General features: G+C 40.8%; 1 protein-coding gene across 6 annotated transcripts in view; it reads right to left on the reverse strand.

Moving 5' to 3' along the window:
* Positions 1 to 286: 286 nt before the first annotated feature.
* The window catches only part of C9orf72 (C9orf72-SMCR8 complex subunit), a 42271-nt gene continuing 26341 nt past the window's right edge, over positions 287 to 16216 (reverse strand). For all 6 annotated transcript variants that reach the window (XM_056520929.1, XM_056520920.1, XM_056520937.1 and 3 more), the window contains exons 6-10: positions 15557 to 15673; positions 14240 to 14475; positions 11893 to 11950; positions 8686 to 8795; positions 287 to 1727 (exon numbers count right to left, since the gene is read on the reverse strand). In XM_056520929.1, coding sequence (XP_056376904.1) covers positions 1541 to 1727; positions 8686 to 8795; positions 11893 to 11950; positions 14240 to 14475; positions 15557 to 15673 — 708 coding nt within the window. In that variant the 3' untranslated portion in view covers positions 287 to 1540. The remainder of the gene's footprint in view (positions 1728 to 8685; positions 8796 to 11892; positions 11951 to 14239; positions 14476 to 15556; positions 15674 to 16216) is intronic.

Raw genomic sequence — 16216 nt, forward strand, 5'->3', positions numbered from 1 at the left:
TTCCCCGGGCAACCGCGCTCTCCGTCTCCGCCATCACGCCGCAACACACACTGCTCCTATTGGATGATGGGACGGCGTGAGCAGCAACGTGGTGAAGTCAATGGAGAGCGGCAACAATGCAGGGGATCCCGAAGAGGACGCGCCGGAGCCCTGAGGACAGGTGAGTGACCATCACTAGAGCTCACGGGGCACCGTAAACGGATAGCTGTTTATGTGTTTATAAAAAAGCATCGTATGTTGAAATTATCGTATGTCGGGGCCATCGTAGGTCGAAGGGGTCACTGTATAGGGTTTTATATATTTTATTTTAATGGCATAAACATATTAAATACATTTGCACAGGAAACTCATAAATTACTGTAGAATGTTGCTACAAAAAGGTGCACACAAGCTGGGGTAAATTCACCAGTATATTTCAGGACTTTGGAGAGAAAATCAGGTGAACGAGAAGTTGCTATAATGCTACTACGTAAAAGCAAACACACTGGCCTGCTACAAAATCTGCAGACAAAATTATTGACAGAAAAGGAAACACTTTGTAAAAGAGCTACTGTCATTTATAACAAACGTGTTGACATGTTACACAGACATAACAAATAGTACTGGAACAGCATTGCTTTAAAGAGCTGACGGATGCATGTGACTTGAGTTGGATTGACGTGATCGGGCATACACAGCATAGTACAATACAAAGCAAAGTAATGTTTTGACAGATATAATCACCCTACATTGTACATGGCTATTGTAACTGAATTGGTGGCAATGTGCTATAGATATCCAGTATGTTTGGGGAAGTAACCATTCTTGAGAAAGACCCCTCACTATGTAAGGGTCGAAACCTCACGTCAGCAGATAAAACTGTATATAGATTCCAAAAATAAACCAGAACAATTTCACTGCATCTCACACTGCATGTAAACTGTGAAGAGAATGTCACAATCAGTATATGTAAAGCATTTACAAAGTTACTCACCCTTGATGTAGTTTAACTGTGAAATAGAGTTCAAAAGCAAAGGATTCTTTGAAAATATTTTTGTCAGAAGAGTCTTAACTCCCTTTATACATATGACAGAAGCGTATGTGTCATTTTTGACTGGGATATGACATTTCCCAGCATGGACACTTTTGTACAGGAGTCTAGGGGTATAGTTTGTACATTCCATCAATAACGTCTAGAGGAATGTTAAATCCAGGGCTTATTATGTATTAATGCACAACATGTCTTATTAAGCCTGAATTTCTGATAGTTGTCAATGCTTCCACTGAATGTCTTATTGACTAAACATTTTCCATAAATACATAGGATTAGGAAGAGATATTAAGATACCAGTGTAAGACAAAACACATGCGGTATATTCTCTTAACCATGAACACAAAGCAACGTGCTTGTAAGGCAGACATGAGGTATACTTCAAAGTACAACTTAAAAATAGACATCATAACTCAACACTGCCCCAGATTTCCCAGCAATCCCTGTAATGGTGAGCGAGTACATCCACATGAAAGCTTCCGACAGTTCCAGGTGCTCGGTGATCCGCAGCTAAAAAGTCATTAGCACATCCCGCTCTTGTACACTGGTGTGAAAAGGTTTCCCAAAAATAAACGAGTGAAGGCCTGGTTTGATCTTTTCAGCTAAAGACATAACAATGTTGAGATCGCCCTCTGCTGTCAGATCCAGATCTGTCTTTAGGTTACGGAGGGACTTGAAGACTTTCTTACCTTTTTGTCTAAAAAAAAAAAAAGAAAGAAAAATATATAAAACCAAAAAGACCCCAAAAACTTCAGAATGATGTAATGACCTCAATCTCACTTATTTGTGAATGTAAACAGGTCACATCCTTACTGACATAAATATTGAGTTAATTAAAGTGCCTAGTAACCGTGTCAGGTAAATGTAAATATATTCTTACACTTTCCTAAGACTCTGTGAACACTTTAAAAGTGTGAGGAGTGTTTCTGAAATGGTACCTTCATGTCGCTGCAGGATTTTTCGACTACCAGAAAGAAAAACCTAAATAATTTTATATATAATAATACCAAAAAATACAAATCCTTGACCAAAGCTCTAAACAAACGAATGTTCTTTTATGACTAGCTATTCCATGATTACGCTTGAATCCTCTTATTTTGTAAAATGGACCAAGTAAATTCACTAGGAGACTACATTTGGTCTACTTAAAGGGGTTGTCCAGTAAAAAAAACTGTGTATATGTCAAAAAGTATAACAACTTACTTAAATATTACCATAAGCATACCACAGATCTCTCCATATCAGCTGTGCTCTCTCCTTTGTAGCTGTGACTTCATGCCACATGTTGTGATAGCAGTCTGCTCCACCCCTGCCCCCCCCCCCCCCCTTACCTCATGTCTGCTCAGGACTAGATTAGTGATGTGAAAGGGGGGGGGGGGGGGGGGGACTCATATTACTGCTTGTTAGATGTATGACTCATTCACAGAAGTTTAAGTCAGAACATGCTCACTGCAGCTTATCTAAAGAATCATAAATATAATAAGCAGTAATATGATTTCCCCATCTTCATATTACTGGTGTCATTCTGGGCAGACGGAAGGGGCGGAGGGGGGTAGGGACAGAGCAATATGTCACAGCCACAAGGCACTATGGCTAATAACATTAAATTAGTAAGTTGCTTTATTATACTTTTTGACCCCATAAACAAGTTGTTTCTTTTGTCAGTAGATGTGTAAAAAAAAAAAAAAAAAAAAAAAATTACAAAATGTTTTTAAAAAATGAAAAAAATAAAAAAATAAATACAACCCTTTTTTCAATATTTCAAATAAAACACTGAAAAAAATTACAAAGTACACATATTACAAATCGCTGTGTGCAAAATTGTTCAATCTATTCAATTATTACATTCATGATCCCACACGGTCAACAGTGTAAACACAAATAAATTCCAGAAGACAAAATTGCTGATTTTTGGTCACTACATCACATCCCAGAAAAAAATGAAAGAAAAAGTGAACAAAATGCCAGAACTACTCAAATGTGATACTGGAGAATTTACACGACTGAATACAGCCCTCTAAGTATGCATATACTACTAAATGTACTACTAAAATAAAAATAAAGAAATAACTGATACGGCTAGTTTTACTCAAAATATTTATTAAACTATTAATTGAAAGTCACATCTCTAGCAGGGCCCTTGCCACAGCCGACATAGATATATATGATTTAGCAATAAATGATGAGGGTAAAAAGATGATAAAAATCAGCATTAAGTCCAATGGAAGACCGCCTGCATAAAAATGTATAGTCACTCGTTGGATTCAGTCTATGATGTACCGTATTTTTCACCATATAAGACGCACTTTTTCTTCCCCAAAACTGGGGGGGGGGGGGAGTTGTTGCGTCTTATACGGCAAATACACATTAAAACCCTGTCATATCACGGCAGTCCCGGCGGCCATCAACGGCCGGGACCCGCGGCTAATATAGGACATCACCGATCGCGATCAAAGCTGACCGCCGTGTCTGAAGCAAAAGTGAAACTAACCCGGCTGCTCAGTCGGGCTGTTCGGGACCGCCGCGTCCCGAACAGCTTACAGGACTCCAGGAGGAATCTTACCTGCCTACTCTGTGTCCGATCGGCGAATGACTGCTCCGTGCCGGGATCCCCTGCAAGGCCGGCGCTCTCCTTTGTCATCATCACGTCGTCGCATCATCCATTAGGAGCGGCGTGCATAGCGACTTGATGGCGGCGACGGAGAGCGAGGATCTCGGGCAGCAGAGACGTTCCGGAGCGATGGGGACACCCCGGGGATGCGGCGACAGCGATGGAGGGCGACATCCGGAGCGGCGGGGACACGTGAGTATTACCTCCTATACCAGTGGTCTACAGCCTGCGGACCTCCAGATGTTGCAAAACTACAACTCCCGGCATGCCCGGACAGCCAACGGCTGTCCGGATATGCTGGATGTTGTAGTTTTGAAACATCTGGAGGTCCACAGGTTGAAGATCGCTGTCCTATACTTTACATTGTATTTGGTTCAGAATCTTTTTTTTCTAGATTTTCCTCCTTTAAAATTGGGTGCGTCATATGCCGGAGCGTCTTATACGGCGAAAAATACGGTAATCAGATAGGTAAGTTAAGCATATATAAACATATGAGACACTTGGTGCACTGCATCACTCACCCCCTGACAGCCAGCAAATAGAACAAGGTCCCCGCAGCTTTCAGAGGAGAGTGGTATAACTATGCCCAGCTACTAAGTAAGGGGACCCCCCCAAAACGCATTTGGCATTGCTGTATACCCCAATACTATTAGACCACCTGCATATGAACTTTCAGATATATTCGCAACTGATGGAACCTCACTACTTGGGTACCACTGTACCACGCACGCAATCCTCAGCACGAGGATGCCACCACTCTCCGCTGCACCCACCACCAACCACTGCTACCAACTGCATCCACTTCCATTACGGCCGGACGCACGCCCATGACATCCTGCAGCAAAATCAGATCACGACAAGCGGTACTCTCTGGAACTGCAGACTAACATTTTGGGCAAGACGCATGTCCGTGCCAGTCTGCAAGCATTAGGAAGAGCGTCTCTTTTCATCGCTGTACTGCTACCCAGATTGCATATCTCCTCTGAAAGCTGCGGGGACCTCACTCTATTTGCCGGCTGTCGGGGGGGGGGGGTGATCTATCTGATTACATCATAGACTGTATCCAACGTGTGACTATACATTTTTATGCAGGCGGTCTTTCATTGGACTTAATACTGATTTTTATCATCTTTTTACTCTCATCATTTATTGCTAATTCATATGTATGTATCCCGTCTGTGGCAAGGGCCCTGCTATAGACTTGACTTTCAATTAATAGTTTAATAAAGATTTTAAGTAAAACTAGCCATATCAGTTATTTATTTTAGTAGTACATTTAGTAGTATATGCATACTTAGAGGGCTATATCCAGTCAGTAAATTCTCTGTTTGTTGACACGAAGGGTATCGTGCAACACAGCGACCTTAGTATACATTGTACATTATAGTGGGAGCCACCCACAGCCCTTTGAATTATTTATCCAGGGCCGGCATTAGGGTGGGCCCCCTGAACATATTTACATCCATACTCACAATACTGCATTTTGCCGCGATTTGCGCAAAATCGTTGCGTTTTTTCCGCGATTTTGCACAAATCGCAGCAAAATACAGTCAGGGCCGGATTTGTCATTTTTCAGGCACTGGCACTTACAACCCTGACTGGCAGCAGCTATTGGACCCATAGCCGCACTTACATCCCTATGCTCTACGGCCACAGGCTGGTTTAGACTTGCAAGAGCGCGTTGATGACATCACAGGTCCGACACAGGCAAGCAGGATGTAATCTCTTCGATGCACCCTCTGTGTCGGATCACAGAGGTCACAAGAGTGTTCCCCCTGTCTCATAGACTGCAGGTCTAAACCAGCCTTTGCAGTATGTGGGGACACAAGAAGAGAGGAGTGCTGAGGAGAGCCTGCAGAGCAAGAGGAGATGACAACTCTTCTCCCTATGCTCTTTACAAGTTACCCAGTACTATCATCCTGTCAGCTAACACAGGCACCGCTGAGGAGGAAGGTGAGGACTGCCCCCTGCCCCCACACAGGCTAGCCGGACTGCAGGCAGTGACAGTGATGGAAGTATGTACTTGTCACTGTCTGCCTGTGATTAAATGTAAGAAAATTATCCTTATGGGGAGGGGAGGACACACTGACAGCCCTTCTATTACTACAGCCAGCAGACTGCGGCATCAGGCTGAGTCTATTAGTCCAACATGAGCTACAGTACAGCAGAGCCTTATGTTAATGTTGCTTGCCAGACTCTAAATGTACAATATAAACTACAACTCCCAGTGTGGTCTTTCTGTGTGGCCTATGCAATTACTCACCACACCCCTATAAGGCTGGGGTAGGGGCACAGACAGGGAGACCACACTGGGAGTTGTAGTCCTATGTTGTAAAATAATTGTACATTTTTTTTAACATATGACTATGACGCAGCACTGTGCATGATATTCATTTGTTTAATAGGATTTCTTTTAAAATCAGCACCTAAAAAGCCATACGGTAAGCTTTAATCCTATATGTTTTCAGCTGTATATCGCTGTGCCGTGGAAGAAGAAGTTATAAATGCATCTCCATAGGACCCATCTCCAGTGATGAGAACCAGTGCCGTAGTATTACATTATGCTGGTTCTCATCACTGGAGATAGGTCCTATAGAGACACAGTGGTAATCTCTTCTTATACGGCACAGCAATATACAGCTGAAAGCATCCAGGAGAAATCTTACTGTTTGGCTTTTTAGGTGATGATTTTAAAATAAATCATATGTAGACAAATGAGTATCATGCACAGTGCTGCGTCATAGTCATATGTGATAAAGAACTCTAGAGATACATTTTAACACTCTGAAATGCAAAGTTAACAAGTGGCTCTGCTGCGCTTTAACTTCTGTGGGATTAAAAGACTCAGCATTACCCACTTGGCTTCTGTGAGAATTAAGTGCACTACCAAGTTAGTCTACCCAGCAGGCTGACTTTTATTGGTGCTCTCAGGTATAGAGGTTCCCTGGCTGTATTGCAGTGTGGAAATGTATTTCGTTTTCTTTTTGCAAACTCAGATGTTTTGTAATCATCATGGCGGTTTGGGGTGGAGTTAGAAGATGGGAAAAGAAAATAACTCCTGAGGGGGTATTAACACTAAGAGTATCCTGCGCATATTTGATCCACAGAATCTGAAGCTGCAGATTTTATGCTGCAGGTTTCAATGAAAACTGATTGAACACAGCTTAAAATCTGCATTTTGAAATCCTGTGCATCAAATATGCCGTACATGTGAATAGACCCTAACAGAGAAGATTATTCTGCCTCTGAATTTGTCTGATCAGAAATATATTCATTTATCCAGCACTGATTGTGGTGACTCTACAGGCCAACATGTGCTATCTGATATGTACGTGTATCAAGTCTCAGTATAGTGGCAATATTGGTATTCCTATAGTTGTTTTTACCTGAATCACTGAATGGTGGCCTTCTTTACTCGTGGCATGGTGGTGTTATATAGTTTTAGTGTGTATAGTCTTGGTTTTGTTTTTCTAGAAGCATGCCCATTCTATGTTATATATGAAAAAAAAAAATAATACATACCCCCAGTGCTCTCGTGGTGCCTCCGATATCCCAATCCGGTCCCTGGCTGCAATCCTCTTGCTAAGTATACTAGTATTAGTGGTGGTAATATTGGTCTTAGTATACAGAATTTAGACAGTGTGTGTATATATTTATATATTTAACCACCCAAAAAAATAAAAAAAAATAAAATAAAAGAAGAATACACCTGTGCCCCAATGCCAGTGGCTGTAGGGCTGGTTTGCAATTATTTCCAGGGCTGGTTTTCATTCCCAGTCCAGCCCTGAATACAGTACTGAGAATACAGCCCGAAAGCTGTCCAGGCTGCACCGAGACCATAGACAGCACACACACTTAATTTGGATCTTCTAGGACCTTTGGTGACATCATCAGGACTCGAAGCCAATAGGAGTCATCCCAGGTCTTGGAAGATACATAGTAAGTCTGTGTATGCTGTCTATGGGTTTAACAAACATAGGAGAGGAGAGTAGAAGGTAACAGGGGAAAGGATGGGATGGGGGGGGGGGGTGTTTGCCATAGGGAGCAATGTACAGTTACATCTTAGAAATGGGGAGTGGGGGTGTGATTTAACTGAACAGTGTTGATCATGATTAGAGATGAGCGAACTTACAGTAAATTCGATTTGTCACAAACTTCTCGGCTCGGCAGTTGATGACTTATCCTGCATAAATTAGTTCAGCTTTCAGGAGCACCGGTGGGCTGGAAAAGGTGGATACATTCCTAGGAAAGAGTCTCCTAGGACTGTATCCACCTTTTCCAACCCATCGGAGCGCCTGAAAGCTGAACTAATTTATGCAGGATAAGTCATCAACTGCCGAGCAGAGAACTTCGTGATGAATCGAATTTACTGCAAGTTCGCTCATCTCTAATCATGATCAATGTTACATCAGACCCACAGAGGGTAGTCCGATGAGATTACTATTGGTCACGGCATTTGAAGCATTAATGTCGGACATGGTCGCCATTATCCTTGAGGTCCCGGTGGCTGATAACAGAATGAACGTCTCATGTCCTCTAGGGGTTAAATAAAAGGTTACCAATTATAAAAAACATTTAACCTGTTGGTCCATATTGGTAGGTTTCCATTTACTCCTATAGGCTTCAATTAGTTTACAGGCACATTATACAAATCTACATCACACTTTGATATCTCTACAAAAGGACACAGCGCTCTGCAGCATGCCATAGCCCCTTTATTCTAGATTTAGATAAGTTCACAGAATTACAGTGGCATTCCACACTTTTTTTTTTTTTTTTTTACTCTGTAGTGATCGCTACAGAACAAAAATAATCACCAAAGATGCTTCAAAAAGTGTACTGTAAAAACATGATTTAAACAATAGGTCATTTTTTAGGGCATTCTTTTTAAAATAGAGAAGCAGGTGAAAACATAGAATCTGGATATTCTAAAATGCAATGCAAAATGCAACAAATATGTATGTTGTTGAGATAGCCGTGTTAAAAACCATTTTACAATGCTGTCATGCCTAAAACCGAACCGCTCCGCCCAAGTCAAACTTACGTGTCATCTTCAATGTATTTTATTAGTGTTAGTGCCTTCCGATGAAGAATCAGCATAAACTGAGCCAAAAACGTGCTTCTTAGGGAAAGGTTTGGTTTCAACTGGAATATCTGTGGAAAAAATAAAGTATAAATAGTAAGTTTTATTACCATAATAATATCATTACAGAAGACAACGCTGATGTTCAGCCATATAAATCATTTTACTACAGAACAGATATGAAACTAGCTAACACATGACCACACAGAGCAAACAGTAAGAACTTTATACTGTAGACACAGGCCACATACTGTAACCTTGCCACAAAGCCTAGATGATGCCTAGTGATATGGTGACCAGTTATTACCCTCTTTAAAAGTTTAACTCACCCCAATCAGCAGTCCTGTCAGTGAGATAAAGGCCCTGTTTCTATTATGCAAATGAGCTCATTCATGCAATGGAGGTGGGAGACGGCAGAAAGAGAAGAGAAGAAGGGGCAGAGGCAGGGATGCTCGCAATGCCGAAAAAACCAAAAACTTAAAAGGGAAACTGCAGTAGAAAATTTTTAATTTCTTTTCTGTCTGACCGCTTGTTCTCTGCTGACCTCTCTGTCCATTTCAGGAACTGTCCAGAGCAGAAGAAAATCCCCATAGCAAACCTCTCCTGCTCTGGACAGTTCCTGACACGGACAGAGGTGTCAACAGAGAGCACTGTGGTCATATTTTTAAATAGAAGTAATTTACAAATCTGTTTAACTTTCTGGCATCAGTTGATTTAAAAAAAATAAAAAATAAAATAAATAGTTTTCCACCAGACTATCCCTTTAACCCCTTAACGACGAAGGACATAAATGTACGTCCTGGTGATGCGGTACTTAACGCACCAGGACATACATTTACGTCCTAAGCATAACCGCGGGCATCGGAGCGATGCCCGGATCATGCGCGGCAGGTCCTGGCTGTTGTTCGCAGCCAGGGACCCGCCGGTAATGGCGGACATCTGCGATCCCGCAGATGTCCGCTATTAACCCCTCAGATGCCGTGATCAATACCGATCACGGCATCTGCAGCATCGTGGTCACTTAATTGGATGATCGGCTCGCCCGCAGCGCTGCCGCGGCGATCCGATCATCCAGCATGGCAGCTGGAGGTCCCCTCACCTGCCTCCGCTGTCTTCCGGGAGTCATCTGCTCTGATCTGCCTTCCCGCAGACCAGAGCAGAAGATGACCGATAACCCTGATCAGTGCTATGTCCTATACATAGCACTGAACAGGATTAGCAATCGAATGATTGCTTTAAATAGTCCCCTATGGGGACTATTAAAGTGTAAAAATAAAAGTAAAAAAAAAATTTGAAAAACCCCCTCCCCCAATAAAAACGTAAATTGCCCCATTTTCCCTATTTCACCCCCAAAAAGTGTTATAAAAAATATTTTATATGCATATTTGGTATCGCCGCGTGCGTAAATATCTGAACTATTAAAATAAAATGTTAAGGATACCGTACGGTGAACGGCGAACGTAAAAAAAAAAATCCAAAATAGCTGCTTTTTTATAACATTTTATTCCCAAAAAAATTCATAAAAAATGGATTAAAAGTTTTATATAAGCAAATATGGTAATAAAAAGTACAGATCACGGCGCAAAAAATGAGCCCTCATACCACCTCTTATACAGAAAAATGAAAAAGTTATAGGTCTTCAAAATAGGGGGATCTTAAACGTACTAATTTGGTTAAAAAGTTTGTGATTTTTTTTTTAAGCGCAACAGTAATAGAGAAGTATGTTATCTTGGGTATCATTTTAATCGTATTGACCCAAAGAACAAAGAACACATGTCATTTTTACCATAAATTGTACGGCGTGAAAACAAAACATTGCATAATAAGCAAATTAGCAGTTTTCATTTTAAATTTCCCCACACAAATAGTATTTTTTTGGTTGCGCCATACATTTTATGGTAAAGTGAGTGATGGCATTACAACGGACAACTGGTCGCGCAAAAAACAAGCCCTCCTACTAGTCTGTGGATGAAAATATAAAAGAGTTAGGATTTTTTGAAGGCGAGGAGGAAAAAATGAAAACGTAAAAAAAAAAAATTCTGCATCCTTAAGGCCAAAATGGGCTGGGGTTAAATAAAACTTCATTGGAAAAAACAAAAGCTACAAAAAAAGTCCATTATTCAGGTTTAGGTTTTTATGATGCTCTATTCTGCAGTATATATGGAATGTTATATTGTTAATATGTAAAAAAAAAAAAAAAAAAACGGTGTACATATAAAAATGTGAATTTATATATTCATTTATCGGTACCAAAAAAGCAATTCTAGATTCTTAATTTTTTTTTAATTTTACTGGATTCACTGTGCAAGTTAAATCAGGTGATGATTTAGTGTGGGTTGTTACAGTACAGACACGACAATAACAATTTTTTAATTTTTTTTACATAAAAAAAATGGTGTTAAGCAACTGGGATCACAGATGGTTCCAATCCTGGCTGTACAAATGCAATACTGTACGTGTTTTGAGGTTTGCAGGAATTATTCACCTGTTGTGATGTACATGTAGGGTGAACATCCAGAAGGATGGTCCCACAAAAGATCGCCACAGTGGCTTGAACATTAAAAGGTGCATTCAAGAGAGTACTAGCCTTGGCACTGCACGGAGGAGCTGGTTAGGTGATGCACTGGAGAGAAGTGTATGGAAAGTCCTGTAAGGGTGCTCTTACTTGGACTATTAGAAACAATAATGCAACTGTACTCTCACACAGTTTGATAAATCTGGGCCATTGTGCACAAAGCGGGGAGGGTAGGAGAAAGATACTGGAGCTCTGGTATCTTTCTGCTATCCTCCCCGCTTTGTGCGCAATGTGTTGAATTCGTAATAAAATAACATTGTTCTTGCATCTGACCTGGTGATGCTATACTTTAAGTTTTTCTACAGTTCCATGATTATTAAAGGTGTTGCCTGGGATGTGGACAATTCTTTTAATAAACCCATCACGTCATTATATGGATTGATAAATTGAAATCTACAGCATTAAAAGTCATTTAGATGCTGAGAACAAGTAACAGGGACTAAGGTATTTCAGCATCCTTCTAAACAAAAGGGGCTACGAAGAGCAAGCGCTTGAGGAGAAAAACCAGTCTGAACTAGGCAATATAGTTATACTGAATAAAATCAATCAAATGTGTCATCATCCCTTTTAATATTTCCAAGTGCATACACTACCTGTTCCAAAAAGTTGTTCACAAATGTGTCTCTGTGTAGAATATCTTGGAAAATATTCCTAGAACAAAACAATGCACACGAGTCAATGAAGTGTGGATTAACCCTTTTTTCTGTTCAGGGTTTTTGGACCATCTGCACTTAGCTGAAACAATTTCCTAATAATATAAATTCACGAAGTGCAGAGATCACACATGGCACTTAGGTCAATGCACATATCTTCATAAAACGACCAGAACTGGAGAGGCCAACAATCTGATTTTAGGCTAGGATAACACAGTGGAAATTCCGCTTGCAGATTTTTTTTTTTATTAAACCCTTGCCACCCTAGGATTTAATAGAATTACATCAAGGGTAGAAATAGGTTAACGCGCCAGGAAGTACATTTATGCTCTGGACGTTTTAATGCTCTAGGAAGGGGTAATCAGTTCATAGACTGTGAGAAATGTCTGCTATAAGCAGCCAAGACTCACCACCAATGCCTGGCGGCAGCAGCAATCGTGCCGATGCCAGGCATTAACCCTTTAGATGCCACAATTAAAAGTTGATAGCGGGATGTAAAATGAAAAATTTATGGGGCTGGTGGGTTTAGACACCTCCGTGGGGTCCCGACCAGCTAGGATGATGGCCAGACGTCCCTTATCCTCTGCTGTGCCATCCAATCTGCGATCCAGGAATACAGGAAGCCATGGCAGCCTGTATAACAGGAGCACGGATAACATGGATCAATGCTATGCCTATGACTCAGGAGTGCATGCAATCAAAAGATTGCATGTAATAGTCCTCTATGGGGACTAAAAAATAAAGTGTGACAAAAACAAAAAAAAACAACCCTGTATATGGAAAAATAAAGAGTTCTAGTGGTCAGAAGAGGACAATTTTAAGCATACATAATTTCACAAATAATATTTTTTTTCCCTTGCTACACGTATAATTGGTCCCTCATAAAACAAGCCCTCAGGCAACCTGAAACCTTTGAAAAAGTATTGGCAGCTCACATTAAAAAATTTATAATGTATCTGTTTAATGGATGCCTGTGATGCATGTTACACATTGGCATACATTACCCATATGCTAATATATTACTCATTAGATGCTCAAACACAGTCTGGATGGCTGTGATCCTAGTTTTATTTTAAAACCAAATCAGCCCTTGCTGTGATCTAACCTAAGCTAGAGCCTTTAGGAGACATCACAAACATTACTGGTTACTGGAGTGCTTTCTCTGCAAGGACATGTATCAGGTACATCACTGGGCAAGAAAATGGTTAAAGCAACACCATGTTTTCACCATGTTTCGGCAATATTACATTATGTCACAACAGGAAATAGCCCTGGTTTTATATTTCCGCTGTGTTTAGTTTTCAGAATGGATTTTCTGTATTTAATTGGGTACTATCATTACAATTATTTTTTTTAGCATATGATACAGAAGGTAAAATAAATAAGATTTGTAATTTACTCCCTGTAAAAAAAAATTCTTTTATGTCATTTTCATGGCCCCCCACTAGGGGTCTCCCTTCTGGTCCAGACCACATTCAGTCTGCTCAAAAGCACAGTCTTTGATTTCCTGGCAGGAGACCACACTCAGGAAGTGCGGTCTGGCCCAGGGGCATAGCTATAGAGGTAGGAGTCAGGAGTCGCACCAGGGCCCTGGTGCCTAAGGGGGCCCCAAAGCACATCTTCCCCAGAAGAGACTAGTTTTGTAATTGGAATATGGGGTCCTGTTGCAGATTTTGCATCGGGGCTCAGAAGCTACAGGCTACGCCTCTGGTCTGGCTATAGGCAGTGAATAGCACTCGCTCTCTGCCTGTGTATGAAACAGGGAGTTTGGTCTCCTGCCAGTCCAGTAGGAGACCAAAGTCTGTGCTTTTGAGCAGATGGAGTAAGTTGTAAATCTTATTTGTTTTACCTGCTGTATCATATGCAAAAAAATGACAGTGCCCATTTAACTAAGAACAGAAACGTGCTATATGCATTCAACTCTCTCAGTCGTGAGGTGGAAAAAATGGTTGCTTTACTACAAAGGAATTGGATGTTCTGCGGATATAATGAAATTATCATTTCACTAGACACTTGCTTACAGCCAGCAACCTTGCTGTAGCCATCCATTTATCTTCTCAACTAAGCAGCTAACTGCAGTCTCTATCTCTTTATTAATACTATTTTCCATCAATATTTGCAAAGACTTTCAAATTAGCTTTTATACACTTAAGATGTCACTTATCAAATGCATTTTACACATCAGGAAAAGACAAAGTATTCTGACAAGACATGTCTGCGCAGCAAGAACTCTTGTCTATTAAAGAAAAAGCTGACAGAAGGAAACTGTAACACTGGCTCCGCTTACAGGTTAGGGGTGAAGCTTTCATCTGTGTGTATGACTGAATCTCCTGCCATTTCTTCATCTGAAGTGGCCTTCCACAAGGCTGCCAGTTCTGCCCTCATGTATCGACGCTGATTATAGGTATGTTCATGGCAAGGGGGCATCTGTTTTACGGTGTTGACATCAACATCAATATGTGTAGCAGGGTACGGAGCATACATCACCTGGCGGAAAGGCAGAACAAAGCTTCCGGTTGCATCCTGTAATTAATAGTGTGACAATTATAAGCATTTGTTTACAACTATGTACTTACAAGCTACAACTACAATACACTAAAAATGAAGCACAGCACCTCTGTCATTGAGTTTGACTAATTGCCTGTCACTGTAATGTTATTATACAGAATAAAACTTATAGTATTTAATTGGGCTGGGGCCGGTGATGGTGTCCTTTTCATTTTAAGAATGATTTATGCAATGCAATGAGCTTAGGGAGTGTACAAAGTACAAGTTTGCAGGTTGTCAAAACGCATTATGAATCTGTAGTGGCTATTGCATTAAATCTGATACCTACACGTGAGGGAAAAGTCAAAGCAAAAGTATATTTTCCTTCTCTTATGGCAGAATTTCTTTATTTCAAGCATCGGCAAAAAAAAAAATAAAGAAATACTTCAAATATGGTGATCATTGCATTACGCCATTGATATTCTTCAACTGTAAAAAAAGAGGTAACATCTACATCTGTATATTATAAGAAAAACATGGCTGCTGCCCTAAACATGGGCTGCAGCAATATTGAATGCTCTATATTCATGGGACTTTGACTGGCCACAAGGGCCCAGATTTATCAATCTGCCTAAAACTATAATTGCCTGGTTTTGCTTATAGCAACCAATCACAGCTCAGCTTTCAAATTTGCTGTGATTGGTTGCTTTAGGCAAAACCAGATGGTTTGGTTTTGAGGCAGATTATCAATCTATGCGGCCAATCAATTGTTTGTGGGATCATTTATATGAAGGAAAAGACAAAATAACTGTGTAACTTTTTAACAGACCATGGGCAAAAAGTACAATATAGCTGATATTAGTCTACCATTGTGAATTATTATTTGTGTATAACTTACAAACTATATTTGGTAAAAATGTCCAAAATTGGCAGACCTTTACCTCGTATATGGCCAGCTTAAATGCTTTAAAACATTCAACATGAGCCAGACATGTTGCCTGCTCATAACACAACACCTAAAATAAGTAACCTGCTCTAAACAATCATAGACTGTGTATCAGCAAGTGAAAAGCCATAGGCAATAGCCTTTCGAGAGTTCTGGGCTGTATAGACTGACCTTAAGCAGGCCTTGCACGAAGAGACCGGATTCATACTTGAATGATGACTCAGATCTACACAGTCGAGAGCATTTACGCTCTGCGGGAGAAAGAAATAGGCACAGCGTCCTTACCATCTGTATCAAACGGGGGAAAGAAAAGAAACAGGATGTTTAATAGTTTAACATATATATATATATATATATATATATATATATATATAGATACTTTAAAGGGGTACTCCACCCCTAGACATCTTATCCCCTATGCAAAGGATAGGGGATAAGATGTCAGATTGCCGAGGTCCCGCCGCTGGGGACCCCCGCAATATAACAAGCAGCACCCACCTGTAACTGCTTCCGGAAGCGCTGGAGGTTCTCTGGCTAATTCCTCCCGACCACAGGGATGGAAGATCGTAACGTCACGACTCCGCCCCCGTGTGACGTCACGCCCCGCCTCCTCAATGCAAGTCTATGGGAGGGGGCATGACGGCCGTGGGTGCTGAGTGCTGTTTGCTATATTGCCCAGTGGCGATCTGACATCTTATCCCCTATCCTTTGGATAGGGGATAAGATGTCTAGGGGCGAAGTACCCCTTTAAAATGTAAAACCACAAAAGCTTTAAAAAATAAATATAGCTTAAACCATACCTGTCATAGTGCAAAAAAAGAAAAAAAAGTG

The sequence above is a fragment of the Hyla sarda genome, chromosome 1 (genome assembly GCF_029499605.1).
Source record: "Hyla sarda isolate aHylSar1 chromosome 1, aHylSar1.hap1, whole genome shotgun sequence".
NCBI classification, from domain to species: domain Eukaryota; kingdom Metazoa; phylum Chordata; class Amphibia; order Anura; family Hylidae; genus Hyla; species Hyla sarda.